This window comes from Ornithorhynchus anatinus, chromosome X1 (assembly GCF_004115215.2).
Source record: "Ornithorhynchus anatinus isolate Pmale09 chromosome X1, mOrnAna1.pri.v4, whole genome shotgun sequence".
Classification (NCBI taxonomy): Eukaryota; Metazoa; Chordata; class Mammalia; order Monotremata; family Ornithorhynchidae; genus Ornithorhynchus; species Ornithorhynchus anatinus.
In genome coordinates, this window is record NC_041749.1 from 79,866,752 (window position 1) to 79,887,748 (window position 20,997).

Consider the following 20,997-nt stretch of genomic DNA (forward strand, 5'->3'; position numbering starts at 1 on the left):
ATAGAGTCATCTGTCACCAATTGTCCTGGCTAATATTTGAGTGACTACTGAGTGCGGATCACTGTTCTAAATCCCCCTGGCCCGCCTGTGCACTAGTGACTGATTTAGACACCTTCCTCTCCTTCCTAATCTCATTTCCTTCTCTAATTCTTGGGACTTCAACCTTAAATTTGGTGAACCCTCTGCCTCCCAAACGGTATTTATTGACCACTTACTCTGTGCAGAGACCACAGTACTAAGATATTGGGAGAGTGCAATCGAGTTTGTAGACACCATTCCCTTCCCTCAGAAAATTTATAATCTAACAGATTGTACTTCCTTACATATTACTTCCTTCTCCATATAACATAACGGTTTTCCTCACCTGCTATTCTCCAGCTCACACTTCAATTCTCCCAAGCTCCCACCATCTAAATGAACAGCTCTGCCACTTGTCTGCTATGTGAGCTTGAGCAAGTCACTTTAATTCTCTGTGCCTCAGTTAACTCATCTGTAAAGTGGGGATTAAGACTGTGAGCTCCATGTGGAATGGGGAATGCATCCAACTTGTATCTACCCCAGCATTTAGAATGGTGCCTGGCACATAGTAATTGCTTAACAAATATCATTAAAAAAAAAAGAACCCTCTTCTTGCCTCTTCTGCTTCAGACCTCTGGCTCACACTGTTCCTCCATCTGATACTCCCTATTTATACCAATCCACCAGATTACAGACCTCCCTGTCTTCAAAACCTTCTAAAGCAATCAATCAACTGTATTTACTGAGTGCTTACTGTGTACAGGGCACTGTACTAAGCACTTAGGAGAGTACAGCACAATATAACAGACACATTCCCCATGCACAACAAGCTTACAGTCTCTCAGTAGTATTTATTGAACACTTACAGTGTGCTGAACAATGTACTAAGTGCTTTGGAAAGTATAGTACAGTAGAGTGTTAGACATGATCCCTGCCCTCAAAGAGTTTACAGTCTACAAAGGAAGACAGACATTAAAATAGATTAGAGATAGGGGAAATAGCAGAGTATATAAGGATATGTACCCAAGTGCTTGGGTTTGGGATGAGTTTCAAAGTGCTAAAGAGGTATATAGCCAACTGCATAGTCGATGCAGAGGGGAGGGCAGATAGGGGAAATGAGGACTTAGTTTCGGAAGGCCTCTAAAATACCACCTCCTCAAGGAAACCTTCTCTGATGAATTCCCAAGCCTCCAAATTTCATAATAATAATAGTTGTGGTATTTAAGCATTTACTATGTGCCAGGCACTGTACTAAACAAGCAAATCGGGTTGGACACAGTCCCTATCCCACATGGGGCTCACAGTCTAAATCCCCATTTTACAGATGAAGTAACTGAGACTCAGAGAAGCGAAGTGACTTGCCCAAGGTCACACATCGGACAAGTGGTGGAGTGGGGATTAGAACCCATGACCTTTTGACATCCATGCCTGTGCTCTGTCTACTACACCATGCTGCTTCTCTGATCATTACAATAGCCAATGCATTCATGTATTTATACCTCTTCTCAGCAGTCAGATTTACATATTTATGTGGATAGTCAACTTTATATTCAACTGTTTAGTCTGATTTTTTATCCTGATTTATTTTTACTGCTACCTATTATATCCTTGTTCTTTCTCCCACTCCCATTCTTTGTAAATACTTTTTGTCTGTCTCCCCCATTAGTTGTAAGTTTCTTGAAGGCAGGGAACATGTGCTTGCTTCTGATGTACTAGTAATCAGTAATAATTGCAGTATTTGTTAAGTGCTCACTATGTGCCAAGGACTCTACAAATTAACTTGTCCAAGGTCACACAGCAGGCCAGCAGTGGAGCTAGGATTAAACTCCCAGGCCGTGCTGTTTCCAAGCACTTAGAGTGCTCTACAATTTAGCAGGCACTCAATATGTAGCAGTGAGTGATTGCAAGGACACAACAAAAGTATAAGGTAAAGGCGTTCAGGAGGAATTCGCTGAAGGTCTGTTTTTGATAACTATGAATTAGCAGTGAAACTTCTACGTAAGTGTAAGCTGCCTAAATGTCCTGGATTCCCCAGATTTGAGGTGGCATTCCTAGAAAATGTTAGACAAGCACACATATGTCCCAGAATTGTCACTGTACTGGATAAACTGATCAGCCTACCTCCTAGCTTGGAGTAGCTTGCTCTTGGTCATTTTCAAATACTTGGATGTCCATGTCCGACATCAAGCATGCTTAGCACCAACTCAATTTAGCCTTCTGGGATATGTAGTGTGGAAGCCTTAAATTTCTGGAGGACTTTAACTTCACCCACTCCTCTCCCTTGCTCTCATTTTTCCTGACTAAAAGAAAGGAACTGCAAACTAAGATTGATCATGCCTACCCCTATTTATGTGAAAAGAGTACGGGCTTTGGAGTCAGAGGTCATGGGTTCAAATCCCGGCTCTGTCACTTGTCAGCTGTGTGACTGTGGGTAAGTCACTTCACTTCTCTGTGCCTCAGTTACCTCATCTGTAAAATGGGGATTGACTGTGAGCCTCACGTGGGACAACTTGATTACCCTGTATCTACCCCAGCACTTAGAACAGTGCTCTGCACATAGTAAGTGCTTAACAAATACCAATATTATTATTATTTATAACAAAATCATAAACAGCAAGTAGTTACAAGAAGGACAGAGGCTTTGGACTAGAGAAGAGACTGGGAATTGTGTGACAGCAATGTGAGACAATTGCACACTGGCCCATACATATTCCAAGCACCGGCTTGCTGAGGAAGAAGGGGAGACTCCCTTAGAGGGAGTTTTCATTTATCCTTGGTGGCTAAACCTCACTTGTCTGATGACTCACTGAGTGAAAATTCTGTCCTTCCCATGGGCTGGAAGCCAAAGGGTTCTAGAATTTCAGGTGAAGACAAATTAATTTTTCCCTCCTTCCCACAGACACAGAGAAGTTGAAATAACCCATTCACTCGTGTTCAGGAAGCAAAATTGAATTCATTAGAGAATAGCTGCAAAAGTGAAACAGTTTATTCTGGTTCTCTGCTGTTGCTCTCTGTTGATGCAAGTGTTAACTTCTCTGGGCAGGCCCAGTGGTATTGCATGTATTGGAGGTCTTGATACTTTCACCCAGAACAGGGTTAAACTCTATTGCCTCACTGATCCCTGAATCATATCACCTCAGAGGCCAGCTGGAGATACAGGTTTACCCGAAACTTGGGGTGAGAAATACCAGATCCCGGGAGGGAGTCACTGACGGAATCTGGAGAAACAGAGATGTCTCAGAGACAGATTTTCCTGCTGCAGGTCCTGGTTTGGGCTGCTTGCCTTCTCCTGATCCCAGCTGAAGGTGAGATTCCCAACTTTCATCCCTTGTCTCAAACAGGATGGGGGCAGGGGAGGTAACAGTCATTAGGCCTTGCTTTGGTGATTGATTGTTTCTACTGATCAGGGGGTTGTGTCAGCCTGGGTACAGAGAGGGGTTCTGATACTACTACTACTACTACAAATAGTACTGGTGATATTTGTTTAGCACTTACCATGTGCCAAGCACTGTACTAAGTGCTGGGGTAGATACAAGATCATCAGGTCGGACACAATCCCTGTCCCACAAGGGGGTCACAGAATAAGAGGGAGGGGAGAAAAGCATTTGGCCTATAGACTGTAAGCTCCTTTTAGACAGGGAACATGTCTACCAACTCTGTTATATTGTGCTTTCCCAAGTGCTTAGTAGTGCTTTACACACCTTGAATGTTCAATAAATTGATTTGATTTGTAACTACCCCAGTGCTTAGGACAGTGCTCGACACATAATAAGCACTTAAAAAATTCCATTTTAAAAACTAATACATAAATACAATCGATTGATTGTCAGTCTTATTTTTAACCTGGTGATAACATGGAAGAAAGGAAAGAGAATTCTCTCTGGCCATAGAGAAAGGTAGGAGATGTGGGAGATGGGCGGGGCACTTCTGAAACTTTCTAGAGAGTCCTCAGTTCACCTGACAGTGCCTTTCCTTGAACATTGTCCCCTTCGAAAGTTACTCCCTGTTTGGATTGACCTTGGTCCCCATTGATTGGAGCTCCTCCTTTGCTTTTTTTTTTCCTTTGGCCTATTGCCCTTCCTGAAGCCACCTAGAAACATACAGGTCCATAGAAGCCTGGCCACAGAAAAAAGGTTTTTTTTTTTTATTTTTCAGTTCACTGTCTACTAATGATTTTGCCCAACTACTATGAAAATAGCCCCTGAATAGTTCTAGAGCATCCAGAGTTCCGGCTACTGCCTCTGTAAATAGAATTACAGCCCCGCCCCTGTCCCAACCCCAAGCTCCCCTGCTCACACACCTCTCTGCTATTAAAGCTGCATAGAAAAGCAAGGGCAAAGGGGAAATAATAATGTTGGTGTTTAAGTGTTTACTGTGTGCCAAGTACTGTTCTAAGCACTAGGGTAGATACAAGGTAATCAGGTTGTCCCAAGTGGGGCTCACAGTCTTCATCCCCAATTTATAGACATGGTAACTGAAGCACAGAGAAGTTAAATGACTTGCCCAAGGTCACACAGCTGGCAAGTGGTGGATCCAGGATTAGAACCCACGACCTCTGACTCCCAAGCCTGTGCTCTCTCCACTAAGTCACACTGCTTGTCAATCCTCCAGGACTGGAGAAGGACTGTGCTGATTGATGTCTGAGGAAGGGGGTGGGGAGAGGAACGTGGAGCCCCAGTTTTTCCTCCTAAGCTCCACCTCTCAAGTGCCTCCTGTTTGTTTACACGTTCCTCCTGCCACCATGAAGAGACCCTTCACTGAGACCACTGAAGAATATGCTCATTAAATAACGGATACCCCTTTGCAGACCTCTTCCCCCAGGCCCCTCGACTCATACAATGCTGGATGGAATCAGACCTGGGCCCCTTGATGCCACTGATTTCATTGCAGAGTTGGGGGGGAAGGGAGGGAGCGTCCTAACCTCTTAGACCTCATCTGTTCTGGCTCCTCATCCTCATCGTCTGGGAGCGTGGTCAGGATAACCTATAGAAATGCTGAGAGAGTTTTGGTGCCAGGCTGAGCCTGGAATTGCTTGATCTGATGAGAGAGAGGGAGCCCCATCTTCCTGCTCTTTTTAGCTGACCACTTTTCCAGGTAGAACCCCCAGTCCCTGCCATTGCATTCTCCTTCCAGGCCCCCTGTTAATCGTGGGCACTGCCTCTGAGGCATGAGAGCTGAAGTGAAAAATGGCTGGGCATTTAAAAATAAAAATCCAGGCATATCCAGTTCATCAAGAAGAAACGCCTGACCATTGGCTTTAAGGCACTCAATAAGCTCTCTCCACTCTCTTCTCACCCTGCCCGCCGCCACCGCCCGCCCCCCCTCCAGCTCACCTGCTCCATATAGCTCATTTGCTCCAAGCCAACCTACTCACTGGGTGTCTTTTCTTTTTCTGGTGCTTTTCCCTCCCATCTAATTTGCTTTCTGTGCTCAGCAGGATGTGTGACTGGGCAGCCGGAATTAGTGACCCCACAAGGGACCCTTCAGGGGAAACAAGTAGCTGTGAAGGGAACAGACCGTCGTGTGGATGTTTTCCTGGGAATCCCATTTGCCAGGCCCCCGGTGGGGCCCCTGAGATTCTCTCCCCCACAGCCTGCTGAGTCCTGGGATGGAGTTAGAGACGCCACAACCTTCCCACCGATGTAAGAGTCTGCTGTCTACTCAGCTCCATCCAAAACTGGCTGGGCTAGGAGGGGTAGGACAGTGAGCCATGCAGATTAGTCCTTTCCCATATTTCTAGGGTTTAAAAAAAATCAGAAATCAGCCTTAAATGGACTTTGATAAATCTTACCTTCTTCTTATTTTCTCCAAAGAGAGTTTTTATGGTCATTGCTCTCCATAGGAGAGGAGCCATGAGTCTTTAGAAGTTCAGAGCAAACATCTTATTTGTGTGGAGGGATAGTGCAGCTTGGACCTAAGTGGGATATGTCCTGGGCCTAGAATTTGGGGCTGGCAAATGCCCAGGGCCATCACATCTGAGGGTTCTTTTCTATTGTCCAGCTGCTTACAGGACTTGGAGATGATGGGAAGATTGAAAGAGCTTATGGATATAAAAGAGTACTTGCTGCCAACTTCAGAAGATTGCCTATTCCTCAATGTTTACACCCCGGCCCGCTGTGCAGAAAGAAAGGACAAGTTACCTGTAGGCTCCATTTGTTCTGGGAAGCCAATCCCCTACATTCTGTGCCTCAGTTTCCTCATCTATAAAGTGGGGATTGCTTGCTCTCCCTCTTTCTTAGATTGTGAGCTCTATGTGGCATGGGGACTATGTCCAAAGTGATTATCTTATATCTACCCTAGGACTTAGTATGTCGCTTGGCATATCAATGAGTCAATTGAGTATTTATTGAGCTCTTTGTGCAGAGCACTGTACTAAAGCACTTGGGAGGGCACAATACATCAGAGTTTGTGGAAATATTCCCTGCTTTCAAGGAGCTTACACTCTAGAGGGGAAAGCAGACAGTAAAATAAAGTATGGATATGTTATGTAAGTGCTGTGGGGCTGAGGCTGGGGTGAATATCAAGTGCTTGAAGAGCATATAGTAGGTGCTTAAAATATTATTATTATTGTTGTTATTCTACCCTGCCTCTCCCTTCTCACCCTACCAGCTTCTGTCTCCACTGTCTTACCTCTTGTGCTGGGTTTATTGGGTTTCATGGAACAGCATTCAAGGAAAGTTGATGCTGTATATCCTTCCACAGGAAATGTCCTCACTTTCAATATTTTGAAACATAAAATGGAGGTTGCCGATTTTATATGCCAGATTGTAAATAAGATTCCAAGATTTGGGGATGAGGCCTCGAACTGAGGGGTGTGTCTTCTACGTATGCTATACTGTAATACAGTATAAAAGTAATTCACCCAGAAAGTGATTAAATGGCATAACCAAGATTCCCTAAAGGAAATCCAAGCTGTTCCAATATCTGAATGGAGGAGGGTCTCTGAGGGGATAATTCTGTACTAGGTGATGGTCTGGATCCACGGAGGAGGATTGATGATGGGAGGGGCTTCGCTGTTTGACGGTTCAGTGCTGTCTGCCTACGAGGATGTGGTGATGGTATCGATCCAGTACAGACTCGGGATCCTGGGGTTCTTCAGGTGAGACCTCTCCAGGAGTCTCTTGGCCCTGTGAATCACCTAGCTGGCACTGCCTTTAGTGAGCCCCTTGGCCTAACAGCTAATGTAGGGCAGGGACCTAGGCTGTTTGATGCTGATCAATTCTCTGGCTTTCAGCACAGGGGATGAGCAAGCACATGGCAACTGGGGATTTCTGGACCAAGTGGCCGCCCTGCAGTGGGTCCGAGACAACATTGCTTCTTTTGGAGGAGACCCCAGCTCTGTGACCATCTTTGGAGAGTCTGCAGGAGGAGTCAGTGTTAGCGCACTTGTAGGTTTACTGGACCTTGGTTCCCTCCCAGCCTCAGATCTGGTGAAACGGTCGCCCGACCTTGTCCCTGACCTGGACTCAGTCCGCAGGGCTGTATCTCATGGACTCTCTTTTCTGAGCCCCACAGGTTTTGTCCCCTTTGTCCAAGGGCTTGTTCCACAGAGCCATCTCTCAGAGTGGGGTCTCCATCTTCCCTGGCCTAGTTACTGCTCACCCTGAACCTGTTGCCAATGTGAGTATTTGTGATTGTCAGGAGCAGTTGTCCCAAATAGCCTTGTATCTACAACTTTCTGTCATGTGTGTGTGCGCGGTTGTTGAAAAGTGGGGAACGAGGTAGGCTATAAACCCAAATGAACAGGGTGGACCAATTTAAGGATTCCTGAAGGGGAGGCAGAGAGGATTGGTGAGATCCACCGTCAAACTCCTACTCACTGTAATCATTCCTTTCAACCAGCTGATGCATTCAGTCCTTCCCTACCAGTCTCTAGAGCTGAGGCTTGACCAGTAAAGTCAGAATTAAATTCATCTCTCGCTACTACAGTTTTCTATCAACAATCAACTGAAGCTGACCAACAGTTGGCCAGAGTCTAGAAGTATCATGTTATCTCTGCTTGCCTGATTGTACCCTCTATTTGTTTCCTGTCTTTGTTTAGGGCTTGCTTGATCCACCTTACTTATAATCTCTTGGGTCAAGGCCCTAATCCAAGCCTCCTTCTGGTACTTTTCTGGCTCTGCTCCCCCTCCCCCAACTTCCACCTTCTCACACATGTACACTTGCTGGTGGGAGATCAAGCGCTTAGTCCAGTGCTCTACACACAGCAAGAGCTCAATAAATATGTTTGATTGATTGATCAGTGACGACTATGTCATCTAAGATTTCAAATGCACCAAGTTGCCCCTCCCATAGCATCTCCTTGTCGGGAGCAAAGATGAATGGGGCAGTGGAATGGTATGAGAAATTTGCTCCTGACTTGTTCTGTGAGCATTTCAACCACTTGTACGAAGCTGGGGTTGCCTTTTTGAAAGCTTGTTCCTGAGATTCTTTACGTATCTGTGGGCCATGTGTGCAGAGGGTTCACGGGTATACACATTATGGTATACACATTATGACAATTTCAAGATCTGCTCCATGTTGTACCTTCTAACTGTGACTTGAGATAAACAATTCCAGATTATTGCTAATCTGACTGGATGTGAAGCAGCTAGTATGGCTGAGACAGTTGAGTGCCTGAGGAAGAAGGCAGCGAAGGAGGTGGTTTTGACAGTTCAACAACAACAGGTAGGTGAGGTGTTCTGCCACCTAGGGTTCCTTCCCTGTAAAGTTGCTCTTGATTCTGAGCAATCCACACCTCTACCTCCCTGGTCGTATCATTCCCGTAGCCACTCTAAGTACTTATGTATGTATTGGTTAATTTCTATCTCCATTTTTCTTTTCATTCTTTTTTTATGACCAGGCGTTTCTGTGTTTTTCCTTCTGGGCTCACTATATTTGTACAGTTTGTGACTGCCTGTTTCTCCCAATTAGATTGGAAGTGATTTGAGCATGGGGATCAGATATTTACTTTAATTGTACACTCCCACACGCTTGGTACAGGGAAGCAGCGTGGCCTAGTGGAAAGAATACAGGCTTGAGAGTCAGAGGACTTGAGTTCTGATCCCGGCGCTGCCACTTGCCTGCTGTGTGACCCTAGATAAGTTACTTCATTTCTCTGTACCTCAGTTTCCTCATGTGTAAAATGGGTATTCAATATCTGTTCTCCCTCTGGCTTAGACTGTGAGCCCCATATGGGACCTGAAGTGCTTGGCACATATTAAACGTACTAATTGTGATATTAAGTGATATTAAGTAATAATTGTGAAATAACACACATGAACTAAAACTCGCCAGAGCTGAGGGGTCAGAGAAGCAGCAGGTGGAGCAGAGGAAGAAAGATTTCTTGCTGCTACCTGCTGATTCCCCAGAATTCATGCTTCTAATAATAATAATAATTGTGGTGTTTGATAAGCACTTACTATATGCCAAACATTGTACAAAGAACTGGGGTAGATAAAAGGTAATCAGGTCCCGCATGGGGTACAAAGTCTAAGGAGGAGAGAGGATAGGTATTGAATCCCCATTTTGCAGATGAGGGGACTGAGCCCCAGAGAAGTTATGATGTGCCCAAGATCACACAGCAGGTAAGTGGTGGAGCCAGGATTAGAACCCAGATCATCTGACTCCCAGACCAGGGCTCTTTACACTAGGTCATGCAGCCCCACTTGGGTCGGCCCACCATTTTTGTAATGCTAGTGGAGGTGGCTGGGAGCTGGTAAGCACAGTTTCTGTGCTCCAGATGCTGCTTTTGCTTTGCTTCCTAATGGGCTCCTGGAGTCCTAGGTTCCTCAGGGAGCTCTCATAAATTATCTCAGAAGTGGCAGCAGCAGATATTTGGAGATACCCTCTAGAGGACTATTACCCCTGGTTGAAAACCTCTGAATTAGAATATCCAAGCATCTCTAGGAGGATTTTTCCATGACATGCTGTCTCTGTCACACTGAACAGGGAGGCAGCATGACAGTGGAAAAATCATGAGACTAGGAGACAAAAGACCTGGGTTCTACTCCCAGCTCTGCCACTGGCCTGCTGAGTGACTTCAGACAAGTCATTCTAGACCTCAGATCCCTCATTTGTAAAATGGGAGTGTGATATTTTTCTCCCTACTTCTTAGATGGCGGAATAGGGGCTATACCTGATCCGATTATCCAACCCAGTGCTTAGTGCATGGCTTTGGCACATAGAAAGGACTAAATGCATACCATAAGAAATATTTTATAAAGGATAATAATTGATGGATGGCAAAGTTTGTGACTTCTAGCTCTACTGCACTCTCCCAAGCTCTAAATAAAGTACTCTCCACCCAACAGCCACTCTATAAAGATGATTGACTCAAACCCTATCCAAGTAGCACATTTTCATTTTTGTTTTTCTCTTTTCTCAGCATCTCCCTATTGTACCTGTCTCGGTGGATGGTATCTTTTTCCCTAAGGCCCCAGAAGAGCTCTTGCGTAGGCAAGAATTCCACAGAATCCCCTATTTAATTGGTATCAATAACCACGAGTTTGGCTGGTTATTGCCAAAGGTAAGTCCTCCTTAATGTTTTCCCCATGGTAATCTTTGAAGGTGTTCCTCACAATTGTTGCAAAACCCTAAAACCAAGACAGTCTTTGATATTTGTGACATATATGTACATAGGAACTAATATAATATTTGGGCTGGACTATTATTTTAAAAGCAATTATTTGGCTTGCACTACATTAAACATGGACATTCTCAATGATCCATGCCAGGGGTGCCGGTGTTGTCATTGCATGGATAATAGAAAATCACAGATAATCCAAAGAGTCTTACGAGGAAAAAAAGTCATTCTACAAACCCTGAGATGTGCTTTGCTGCTTTCAAAAAGGAAACCCAGGGGCCTACATAGAGCAGACTTGATTTCCCCAGGATCCAACTGGGATTCATCAATCCATCAATCAATAATATTTATTGAGTGCTTACAGTAGAGCACTATACTAAGCATTTAGGAGAGGACAATATGATAGAGTTGGTAGACATGCTCCCTGCCCACAAGGAGTTTACAATCTAGAGGGAGAGACAGAATAAATTACGGCTGTGTACATAAATGCAGTAAGCACTCAATAAATATGATTGATAGATCGACTGATAGGCAAAATGAGGGCTTAGTCAGGAAAGGCCTCTTGGAAGAGATGTAATTTTAGTAAGGTTATGAAGGTGGAGAGAGTGGTGGTCTGTAGGATATGAAAGGGGAGTAAGTTCCAGTTCAGAAGCAGGAGATGGGCCAAGTGTCAGAGGCGAGATAGATGAGAGCGAGGTACAGTGCGTAAGTTGGCGTTAGAGGAGAGAAGCATGTGGGCTGAGTTGTAGTAGGAATGGGCAAGGAAAGGTAGGAGGAGGAGAGCTGAGTGTCTTAAAGTTTTAGGAATTTCAGTTTGATGTGGAGGCAGTTGGACAACCACTGGAGGTTTGTGAGAAGTGGGGGGATATGGACTGAACAGTTTTTTGGAAAAATGATCTGGCAGCAGAGTGAAGTGTGGACTGGAAGGAGAGAGACATGCGGCAGGGAGATCAGCAAGTTAGTCAAGGCAGGATGGGGTAAGTGCTTGGATCAGTTAGGTAGCAGTTTGAATGGAAAGGAAAAGACAGATCTTAGACTGTGAGCCCCAAGTGGGACAGGAGCTATGTTCAACCTGATGATCTTGTATCTTCCGAGTGCTTAGAATAGTGCGTAACACATAGTGAGTCTTTAACAGGCCCACCTCCAACTTTCTAAACAATTTGGCTCCCTTTCTCACATTCCTCCTCTCTTTTTCACATTCCTCTTCTCCCTACACTGATCCTTGGGGACTTAAATATCTACGTGTATGTTCCTGATGACTTTTCCACTCTGTACACAGTAAGCACTCAATAAATATGATTGAATGAATGAAATACCATACTAATAATAATAATATAGTAAAGGTAGAACCAACAGGAAACCGTGACAGACTGACTAGGTGATTTGAATGAGAGAGATGAGTCGAGGATAATGCCAAGTTTATGGGCTGGTGAGAGGGAGTATGTGGTGATAATAATAATATTAATAATTATGGTATTTGTTAAGTGCTTACTATGTGCCAAGCACTCTTCTAAACACTGGGATAGATACAAGGTAATCAGGTTGGACACAGTCCCTGACCCACATGGGGTTCACAGTCTTAGTCCCCATTTTACAGATGAGGTAACTGAGGCACAGAGAATAATGTTAATAATAATAATTGTAGCATTTGTTAAATGCTTACTATGTGCCAAGCACTGTACTAAGCGCTGAGGTGGATACCAGCAAATTGAGTTGGACACAGTCCCTGTCCCATGTGGAGCTCGCAGTCTCAGTACCCACTTTACAGAGGAGGTAACTGGAGCATAGAGAAGTAAAGTGACTTGCCCATCCTCACACAGCAGACACGTGGCACAACTGGGATTAGAAACCATGACTTTCTGACTCCCAGGCCTATGCTCTATGCAGACAAGTGGCAAAGTCAGGATTCAAACACACGGTCTCTGACTCCCAAGCCCATTCCCTTGCCACTAGGCTGCTGTCTACAGTGATGGGGAAGTCAGGGGGAAGACAGGGTTTGGGTGAGGAGATGAGAAGTTCTGCCTTGGGCATCGTAAGTCAGAGGTGTTGGTGGGACTTCCAAGGAGACCTGTCCACAAGGCAGAAGGAAATGAGAAACTGCAGAAAGGGAGAGAGGTCAGGGCTGGCGAGATAGATTTGGGAATCATCCCCACAGAGTTGTTAACTGAAGCTGTGGGAGCAAATAAGTTCTCCAAGGTAGTGAGTGTAGATGGATAATAGAAGGGGATGAGAATTGAGCCTTGAGGGACTCCACAGTTAAAGGGTGGGAGGCAGAGGAGAAGCTTTCCAAAAGACTGAGAAGGATCAACCATAGAGATAGGAGGAGAAACAGGAGAGGACAGTATCACTGAAGCCAAGGTTAGATAGTGTTTCCAGAAGGGGGTGGTCCACAGTGTCAAAGGCAACTGAGAGCTTGAGGACGAGTAAGATGGACTAGAGCCCATTGAATGTGGTAAGAAGGAGAACATTGGTGACCTTAAAGAGGGCAGTTTCTGTGGAGTGAAGGGGGTGGAAGCCAGATTAAAAGGGGCCAAGGAGAGAATTGAGGAGAGAAGGTGGAGGCAACAGGTGTTAGGAGGGGTTTGGAGAGGAATGGTAGGAGGGAGATGGTACCTGGGGATGGACTTTGAGGGGAAGCAGGAAATCTCTTGAGATACCGCTGGGAAAGGTGGGAGAGTCAAAAAAAGGGCAGGAGTCAGGAGTGAATGGAGAAGAGCAGGGGAGATTTTAGGGAGATCATGCCTGATGGCCTCAGTTTTATCAATGAAGTATGTGGCCAGGTCATTGGGGGCAAGCGATGGGGATGCAGAGGGATAGGGGATTTTAAGAGGGAGTTAAGTCTAAAACAGCTGCCGTGGGCAAATAGGCATGTATGCCCATAAGAATAAAATTGTTGCCGGCAGAGGAGAGGGCAGAGTTAAAACAGACAAGGATTAGTTTGAGATGGACAAGGTCGGCCTGGTGTCTGGATTTCCATGGCTCGAGCACAGGAGTGGAGGGACAGTACTGTAGAGGTGATCCAGGATTGTGGGTTAGTGGTGCGAGATCGGTGGAGGGACAGGAGAAGGAGGAAGTTGAATTCAGTGGAGAGGGTGGTGTCGAGGGTGTCTATTTGTGCATGAAGAGAAGGTAGGTTGGGTAGGGAGACTACATGAGCCATGATAACTTTCGAAAATTGAAGTGGGTCAAAAGACTGGAGGTCTCTCTTGGGGAAGAGGATAGATTTGCAAGGAGTGAGTGTGTGGGAGTGAAGGCAGGTCAGGAGGTTATAGTTGGAGAGTGGAATTTCAGAGTTGGTTAGGTTGGGGATTATACAATGAGTAGAGATGATGAGATTGATTGTGTGGATGAGGTGGAGTGGAGCAGGAGGTCATTGGAACTGAGTGAGAGAAAGCAGGCAGCAGAAAGGTCATTAGGAACATACATGTAGATATTTAAGTCCCCAACGATCAGTGTAGGGATGGAGAAAGAGAGGAGGAGTGTGGGAAAGGGATCCAAATTGTTCAGAAAGTTGGAGGTGGGCCTGGGGGATAGTGGTTTATGTAGCAAATACCTGGAGTGGTTGGTAGAGGCAGATGATACTGGCTTCAAAGAGAGGGAAAAAGAAGTATGGGTGAGGACGGAGCTACTTGATTGATCAGGGAAGTATGGAAAAATGTGGCCATTTCCTGGTTGCTTCATGATAGGTGAGGAAGTGGGGGAGACACAAAGCAGCACGGCCTAGTGGCTTAAGCACAGACCTAGGACTCAGAAGGACCTGGGTTCTAATTCCGGCTCCTCTATTTGCCTGCTTTGTGACCTTGGTCAAGTCAGTTAACTTCTCTGTGCCTCAGTTACCTCATCTGTAAAATAAGGATTAAGACTATAAGCCCCATGTGGGACAGAGACTGTGTCTAACCTGATTAGCTTGTATGTACCCTAGTGCTCAGTACAGTGTCTGGCACATAGTAAGCAATTAACAAATACTATATGAAGAAACAAAAACACAACTCTCAAGATGGCTGCATAGTGGCAGCAGCCACCCAGGAGTGGGTTAGGAGCATGGAGAGATCGTTTCCCATCTTCTAGACTGTAAGCCCGTTGTGGTCAGGGATTGTCTCTCTTTATTGCTGAATTGTACTTTCTAAGCGCTTAGTACAGTGCTCTGCACACAGTAAGCAATCAATAAATACGATTGATTGAATGAATGAATGATGATGACTGTGATGATAGTATTTGTTAAGCGCTTACTATGTGCCAAGCACTGTTCTAAGTGCTGGAATGAGTTTGGACACTGTCTTTCAAGCATTTACTGTATTGGACAAAGCTGCCAAACTATCATTCCATCTGATGTTTTTTTCCCCATGCAGACCATGAACTTTTCTGGACTGAAAGAGGGAATGACTAGAGAAACTATTCTATCTACAATAAAGTCTGTAAGAGCCATAATGGTAAGACACACACACACACACACACACACACACACACACCCGGAACTAGTCCTTGTCAATTTGCTGTATTTGTTTCCCCATTCACAGTTTAATTTTCTCCTCTCAAGAGCATAAAAACTACAGTTCGCTTCTTCAGAGCTTTTCATCTGTTCCAGATATTGCAGTGGTACCCCTAGACTCACAACAGACATGAAAGCACAACACTGGCCCTGGGTAGTCTTAGTGTGTCCTCGGGTGTAGTCAGGACTATGGGTCTCACATTGGCCTTTCCAGAGAGAGACAGACAGGCAGAAACACACACACACACAAATTTCACCATCAGTGGCATCTTCTGTGAGTAGGAAGATGCATATATATGTATATATATGTGTGTGTATATATATATACAGTCTCGGACTCAGAGTACAGAAGCCATCAGAGACTCCAATCTTGTACTTTCATTGGATACAGTTGTGTTCCTGGTTTAAAAAAAGACACAGACTGGAATCCCGGATAACAGGCTTTGCTGGTGACCAACCGAATAGGCTTGAGCAAGCCCTTTACCCTATCTGAGCTTTGGTTTCCCAGTATGTGAAGTGGAGTTAGTAGAGCCCACGTGGGAGCCTAATGATAGCTAGCAGTATAGCCTGGTGGAAAAGCATGTGCCTGGGAGTCAGGGGACCTGGGTTCTGATCCCATCCCTGCCAGTGGTCTTCTGCGTGACCTTGGGCAAGTCACTTAACTTCTCCATACCTCAGTTTCCTCATCGGGATTCAATACCTGTTCTCCCTCCCACTTAGACTGTGAGCCCCATGTGGGATAGAGACTGTGCTTGACTTGATTATTTGTATCTACCCCAGCCCTTAGCACACAGTAAGCACTTAAACACCACAGTTATTATTATCAATATTATTAGTGTAGTGGGATCAGAGAGCAGAGTGTCATTTGGTCAGCACTTATTACAGTGCTTGGCACATAGTAAGTGCTAAATACCATTACTATTATCATTATTATTATTATGGCTCTGAGTGTGTATGGGAATCCTTGACTCAGACTCAGCAGGATCAGAGAGATACCAGGAGAAATTTCAATTGGCTCCCAATTGGCCTGCCAGAGTAAACGAGAAGCCAAATGAGCCAAAAGCTTGAATTAATTCCTTAAAGTATAAACATATTTGTAGACTATCAAAATCTATATGCTCCCTCCGAGCCCTCCATCAAAATTCTTATCTTCACTACCGCTTCTTCTGCTCCCATCCTCCTTGGTCTAGCCCACCTCAAAGTCATGCTCTCTCCCTCCCTAAATCTGCTCACTATCTTTGCTCTACAGGGTCAGCCAGCCCTGTTTCTCTAGTGAGAGCCTCTCCTCTGAGGTGACCAGAAATCTAGTCTCCTTAGGCAGAATGAGGGCAGGGCCCAGAGAGAACAAGCCCACTGGGTCACAGAGTGGGGAGGGAGAGAGGAGGAAGAAGAAGAGAGCAAAAGAGGAGCAGAAGATTATACTTCTCATCCACCTGTCTGAGAAGCAACCTAGAATAGGAGCTCTGCCACTTGCCTGCTCTGTGACCTTGGGAAAGTCACTTCCCTTATCGGTGCCTCAGTTTCCTCATCTGCAAAATGGGGATTTTAATACTTGTTCTCCATCCTACTCTGTGAGCCCTATGTGGAACCTGATTATCCTGTATCTACCCCAGCACTTAGTATAGTGCTTGGCATATAGTGAGCACTTAAGAAATACCACCATTAATTATTACTATGCTCTGGGACTCCCCCTTCCCCCAACCATGTTTTTCCAAACACACTTCTCGGACTCCCCCCCACCATGTTTTTCCAAACACACTTCTCCTTCCTCCTCCTCATCTTCCTCTCCCTCCTCCTCCCCCTCTCCCACAGTGAGGGCTCCACTGCTCAGAGTACAGCGGCAGAACATCCATCCCATAAGCCCTGGTGGGTGAATTCACTTGCCACAGCCTGGATGGAGGTGGAAACCAGGGAGAGAAGCAAGGAAGTTCCCAAGATCCTGTTCCTACCCACATCTGATACTCGGGATGGCCACCAAAGTCCTAGGCCAGCAGGCCCTTGGGGTCAGACAGCTGCAACCTGCCTCCCTTCTATTCTCCCTCCTCTCAGGCCTCCTCTTCCCCCACCCCCTGTCTCAGCTTTAACAGAGAGGGAGCAGTGTGGACTCTCTTCTCCCTGCATGGCCCCTCCCATCGTCTGAGTTGTAACCAGCACCAGTGTGTTCCAAAAATCCAAAACAGAAAACTAGAAAGACCCCCAGTTGCTCATCTAAATTGGGACAGCTGATCACCTACTCTCTTCGCCCCCCTATATTTCACCCAAAAGCATCAATAGCTCCTCCCCTAGGGGCCAGTAATAAGGGAGAGCAGTAATATTAGAGAAGAAGGGTGGCCTAGTGGATAGAGCATGCATCTGGGTGTCAGAAGGACCCAGGTTCTCATCCCAGCTCTGCCACTTGTCTGCTGTGTGACCTTGGGCAAATCACTTCACTTCTCGGTGCCTCAATTACCTCATCTGTAAAATGGGAATTAAGATCGTGAGCTCCTGACAAACTTGTATCTACCCCAGTGCTTAGTACAGTGCCTGGCACATAGTAAGCACTTTACAAATACCATAAAAATAATAATAATAATGGGTTGGGGGGGAGCTGAACCATAGCCAGAAGAAGTGTCTTCTGTTCTGAAAGGTCTCCAGGGAAAGAAGTGTCCCACCTTCCCTCTGTCACCTGTCCTAGATTCAATCCCAGAATTTCCCAGAGGAGGACAGTCTACCTATTCTCCAATTTGTTTCTTTCAGGACATTCCCTCTGAGTTGGTGCATTTGTTAGCTGATGAGTATCTGGGGATTGAAAAGGACCCACTTGCTCTGCGAGATGCCTTTCTGGACTTGATGGGAGATAGATTCTTCGTAATAATGTCTTTCAAAACGGCCCAGTACCATAGAGGTGAGCCACCCAGCCCACTTTTTCCATATGTGATCCTTAGTGCCAACCCACCAAGACTTCAGGGCCTCTAAATAGGAATAAATTTCAAAGAGTCAAGGCCATCTCACCCTTGGCTAGTAACTTCTCTGGTTTGGTGAGCAGATGCCAGGACAAGTAGATCTTAAGTGAGGGCTGAATTGGAAGAGAAGAAGCCAGGGGAATCAATCAATAGGATTTATTTGGTGCTTACTTTGTGCAGAGCACCATAGCAAGTATTTGGGAGAGTACAATACAAAAATATTGTATAGATATGATCCCTGCCCTCAAGAAGTTGGGACCAGGGAGGTTTCCCCAGCTAATGAAAAGTGAAGAATCCCTAAATTGACTCATTTGTGTACTGTTGGTATTAATTACCTTGCAGATTGGTTATTCCTCCTGTCTTCAGCAACCAAGATTGTACCATCTCTCCCCAGGGAGAATATCTTTGAAAGTGACAATTCTTTCCTTGCCTTCGCTTAATTATTTAATGCCAAAACTTGGTTGGATTTCTAATCCCAGAGGCTCACTAAATATGAATCTTTGTTGCGCATATCTCCTTATTTAAAATGAGACTCAGTTTAGGCAACAGCTGGCCCAGCTTCCTGGTCAGAATCAGGCACATTTACTCGCATAATTGCCTCCAGCACATAATTGCTCACCCTGATTTTTGAGAAGGTAATAAAAGATGGGCTTTTGGGTGTTTTTTTGGGGGGGGGGAAGAGAATGGGGGTGCATAATCAAAAGCAGCAATAGACTGGTACTTCTATCTCATAGCAGCAGGGAGTGGGAGTTAATTGTTTGACTGAGACACAGCTTGGCATAGTGGAAGGAACTGGGGCCTGGGAGTCAAAGAACCTGGGTTCTAACCTCGGCTCTATTTTTCCCTCTGTGTGATCTTGGGCAAGCCACTTAAATTCTATGTGCCTCAGTTTCCTCATCTGTAAAATGGGGATTCAATACTTGTTCTCCCTCTAACTTAAACTGTGGGCCCCATGTGGGACAGGGACTGTGTCCAGTGTGATTAATTGTATCTCCCCCCATTCTTAGAACAGTGCTTGATACATGGTAAGCACTTAACAAACACTATTATTATCATTATTATTAATATTATAAATCCAGCACTTAAGAAACCAGTCTCAAGTGCCCTCTTACCTTTCTCTTCCTTCTGCCTTTCTTTCTTCCTCCTTTTTTCTCTTCATTTCTCTCCTCCTCCCCTAATTGCTAGACTTAATTCTTTTATGACCTGTATAATAGGTGCACCCTGTTTTAATGTTACAAAAATTCTGAAAAAGGTGGCACAATCAGGCGAGTAAATAAGGAATTCTCCAGGGCCTGAGCTGCTGCGGTGGCAATTCTGAAAAATTTATCCCAGTCAACTGTTTTTATTGAGTGCTTACTATGTGCAGATCACTGTACTAAGCGCTTGGGAGAGTACAGTACAACAGAATTAGCACAAATGTTCCCTGCCCATAATGAGCTTACAGTCTAGAGGGGGTGATTGTATTTCTCTCCAAGAGAAATAACCAGCTTCCTGGAGCCATGGGAGTGATTTTGCTCTGGGTTCTGAAGTGACACTTCCTGAATTTCCTTTACATCTGCACACTAAGTAAAGATTTCCTGTCTAGCCTGGAAGCCAGCTCAGTGGCTTCCTGAACTGTTAACTTTAGGCTTCTGTTTCCCATTAGATGCCGGTGCAGCAGTCTACTTTTATGAATTTCAGCATCGATCAAGTTTGATCAGCAAAATCAAACCTGATTATGTGAAAGCTGATCATGGAGATGAAATCACCTTTGTCTTTGGAGGTCCCTTCATGGCCAATGAGAGCTTCTTATTTGGTAAAGAGGTGTCATTATGGGTTGACTGGGGGAAACACCCTTCTAAATATATGGTGTCGTCGTCATCCCCCATTCATGTTGCTAAAGCTCCCACAGGGTGCCCGGCCACTGTATTGGGTTCTTTGGTCTGGAAAAGCAAAGCACAGACTTTCTCCAGAATAGAGGGCCCTTGGGATTCTGGAGGGAGATTTAGGGTCCCCCTGGACTACCTGAACACACCACCCAGGCTGTCTCACTGAATGATGGAGCTGCCCCTACAGACTCCATAGAGCCCTTAAGGGCTGGACAGGCTGATGAGATTCCCTTCCTCTAGTGATCCTGGACTCTGTGTTCCCATTTCCAGCTTTTCCAGGGGCCAGGGAGGAGGAGAAACAGCTGAGCAAAACCATGATGCAATACTGGGCGAACTTTGCTAGGACCGGGTAAGGCAGGGAGATGGGTCGCTCCCCAGGTCTTGTTAGTATGGGGAATTTGGGGTGGGGGGTGTGCAGTATCTGATCACTGGACCAGCAGGGTTAAAGCCCTGGCTCTGATGCTCTTCCCTTTAGCTAACCCAGAAGGGCCAGGAAGACCTGGTATGTCTGCCTGAGTGGCTGACTGAGGCAACGGGAACTTGTGACCTTGGCTACTCAGTAACACCTGAGCAGGGCAACCCCAACGATATTCACTCAGGGCCCAGGGATGATCATGAAGGTGAGGGAGGCGCGAAAGAAACCCTTCCCCTACTTTGTCTGGTTTCCAGAGACCCTAATGGAAAAGGGCTGTTCCACTGGCCCCTCTTTGACCTGACCGAATCATACCTGGAACTAAACTTGACCCCAAAGATCGGGAAGAAACTGAGAGGTGCCAAGATGGAGTTTTGGATGAAGACTCTTCCTGAAGCAATCTGGAAGTATCAAGAAGGGAAGAAGGAGCTGTAACTCACAGAGATTATAAATGTCTGAGCTGGGAACTGACAAATAAAATCCATGTTCAGGCAAGGGAGAAGTTTCAGGCTCGTAGCAAACTGACTTCCAGTGGGTGCCCAAGTCCACTGAGAGACTGTTCCCGTTCCAGAAAGAGTCTCAACCTCAGCTCCTAGATCACTGTCTAAATGGGAATCAGGATGGGAGTATGGGGCTAGCTCCACTGAGGGATTCTTTAGTGAGAGAAAAAGAGATCTATGTCTTTCTCCTCCAATCCTCCCCAC

At 45.5% G+C, this 20,997-nt stretch overlaps 1 protein-coding gene across 4 annotated transcripts; it reads left to right on the plus strand.

The window, feature by feature from the left end:
- Positions 1–2,970: 2,970 nt before the first annotated feature.
- On the plus strand, positions 2,971–20,795 carry CES3 (carboxylesterase 3). Of its 4 annotated transcripts, none has more exons than XM_029052206.2 (13): positions 2,984–3,323; positions 5,453–5,660; positions 6,019–6,160; positions 6,984–7,117; positions 7,253–7,406; positions 7,534–7,638; positions 8,578–8,685; positions 10,385–10,525; positions 14,932–15,012; positions 17,808–17,955; positions 19,659–19,808; positions 20,152–20,230; positions 20,551–20,795. In XM_029052206.2, exons 1-13 carry the CDS (start codon positions 3,251–3,253, stop codon positions 20,726–20,728), a joined length of 1,701 nt encoding a protein of 566 aa, XP_028908039.1. In that variant the 5' UTR covers positions 2,984–3,250; the 3' UTR covers positions 20,729–20,795. The 4 variants fall into 4 exon arrangements, with proteins under 4 accessions (XP_028908041.1, XP_028908039.1, XP_028908042.1 ...); XM_029052207.2 differs by having other exon boundaries at positions 2,987–3,323; positions 5,456–5,660; XM_029052208.2 differs by lacking the exon at positions 20,152–20,230 and having other exon boundaries at positions 2,971–3,323.
- The last annotated feature ends 202 nt before the right edge of the window (positions 20,796–20,997 follow it).

Excerpts from the sequence above, each read along its gene's own strand:
- CES3 (XM_029052206.2), top strand. The coding sequence starts at position 3,251 with ATGTCTCAGAGACAGATTTTCCTGCTGCAGGTCCTGGTTTGGGCTGCT. Across the intron at positions 5,661-6,018 it reads GCCACAACCTTCCCACCGAT|CTGCTTACAGGACTTGGAGA; the intron begins GTAAGAGTCTGC and ends TCTATTGTCCAG. Across the intron at positions 8,686-10,384 it reads TGACAGTTCAACAACAACAG|CATCTCCCTATTGTACCTGT; the intron begins GTAGGTGAGGTG and ends CTCTTTTCTCAG.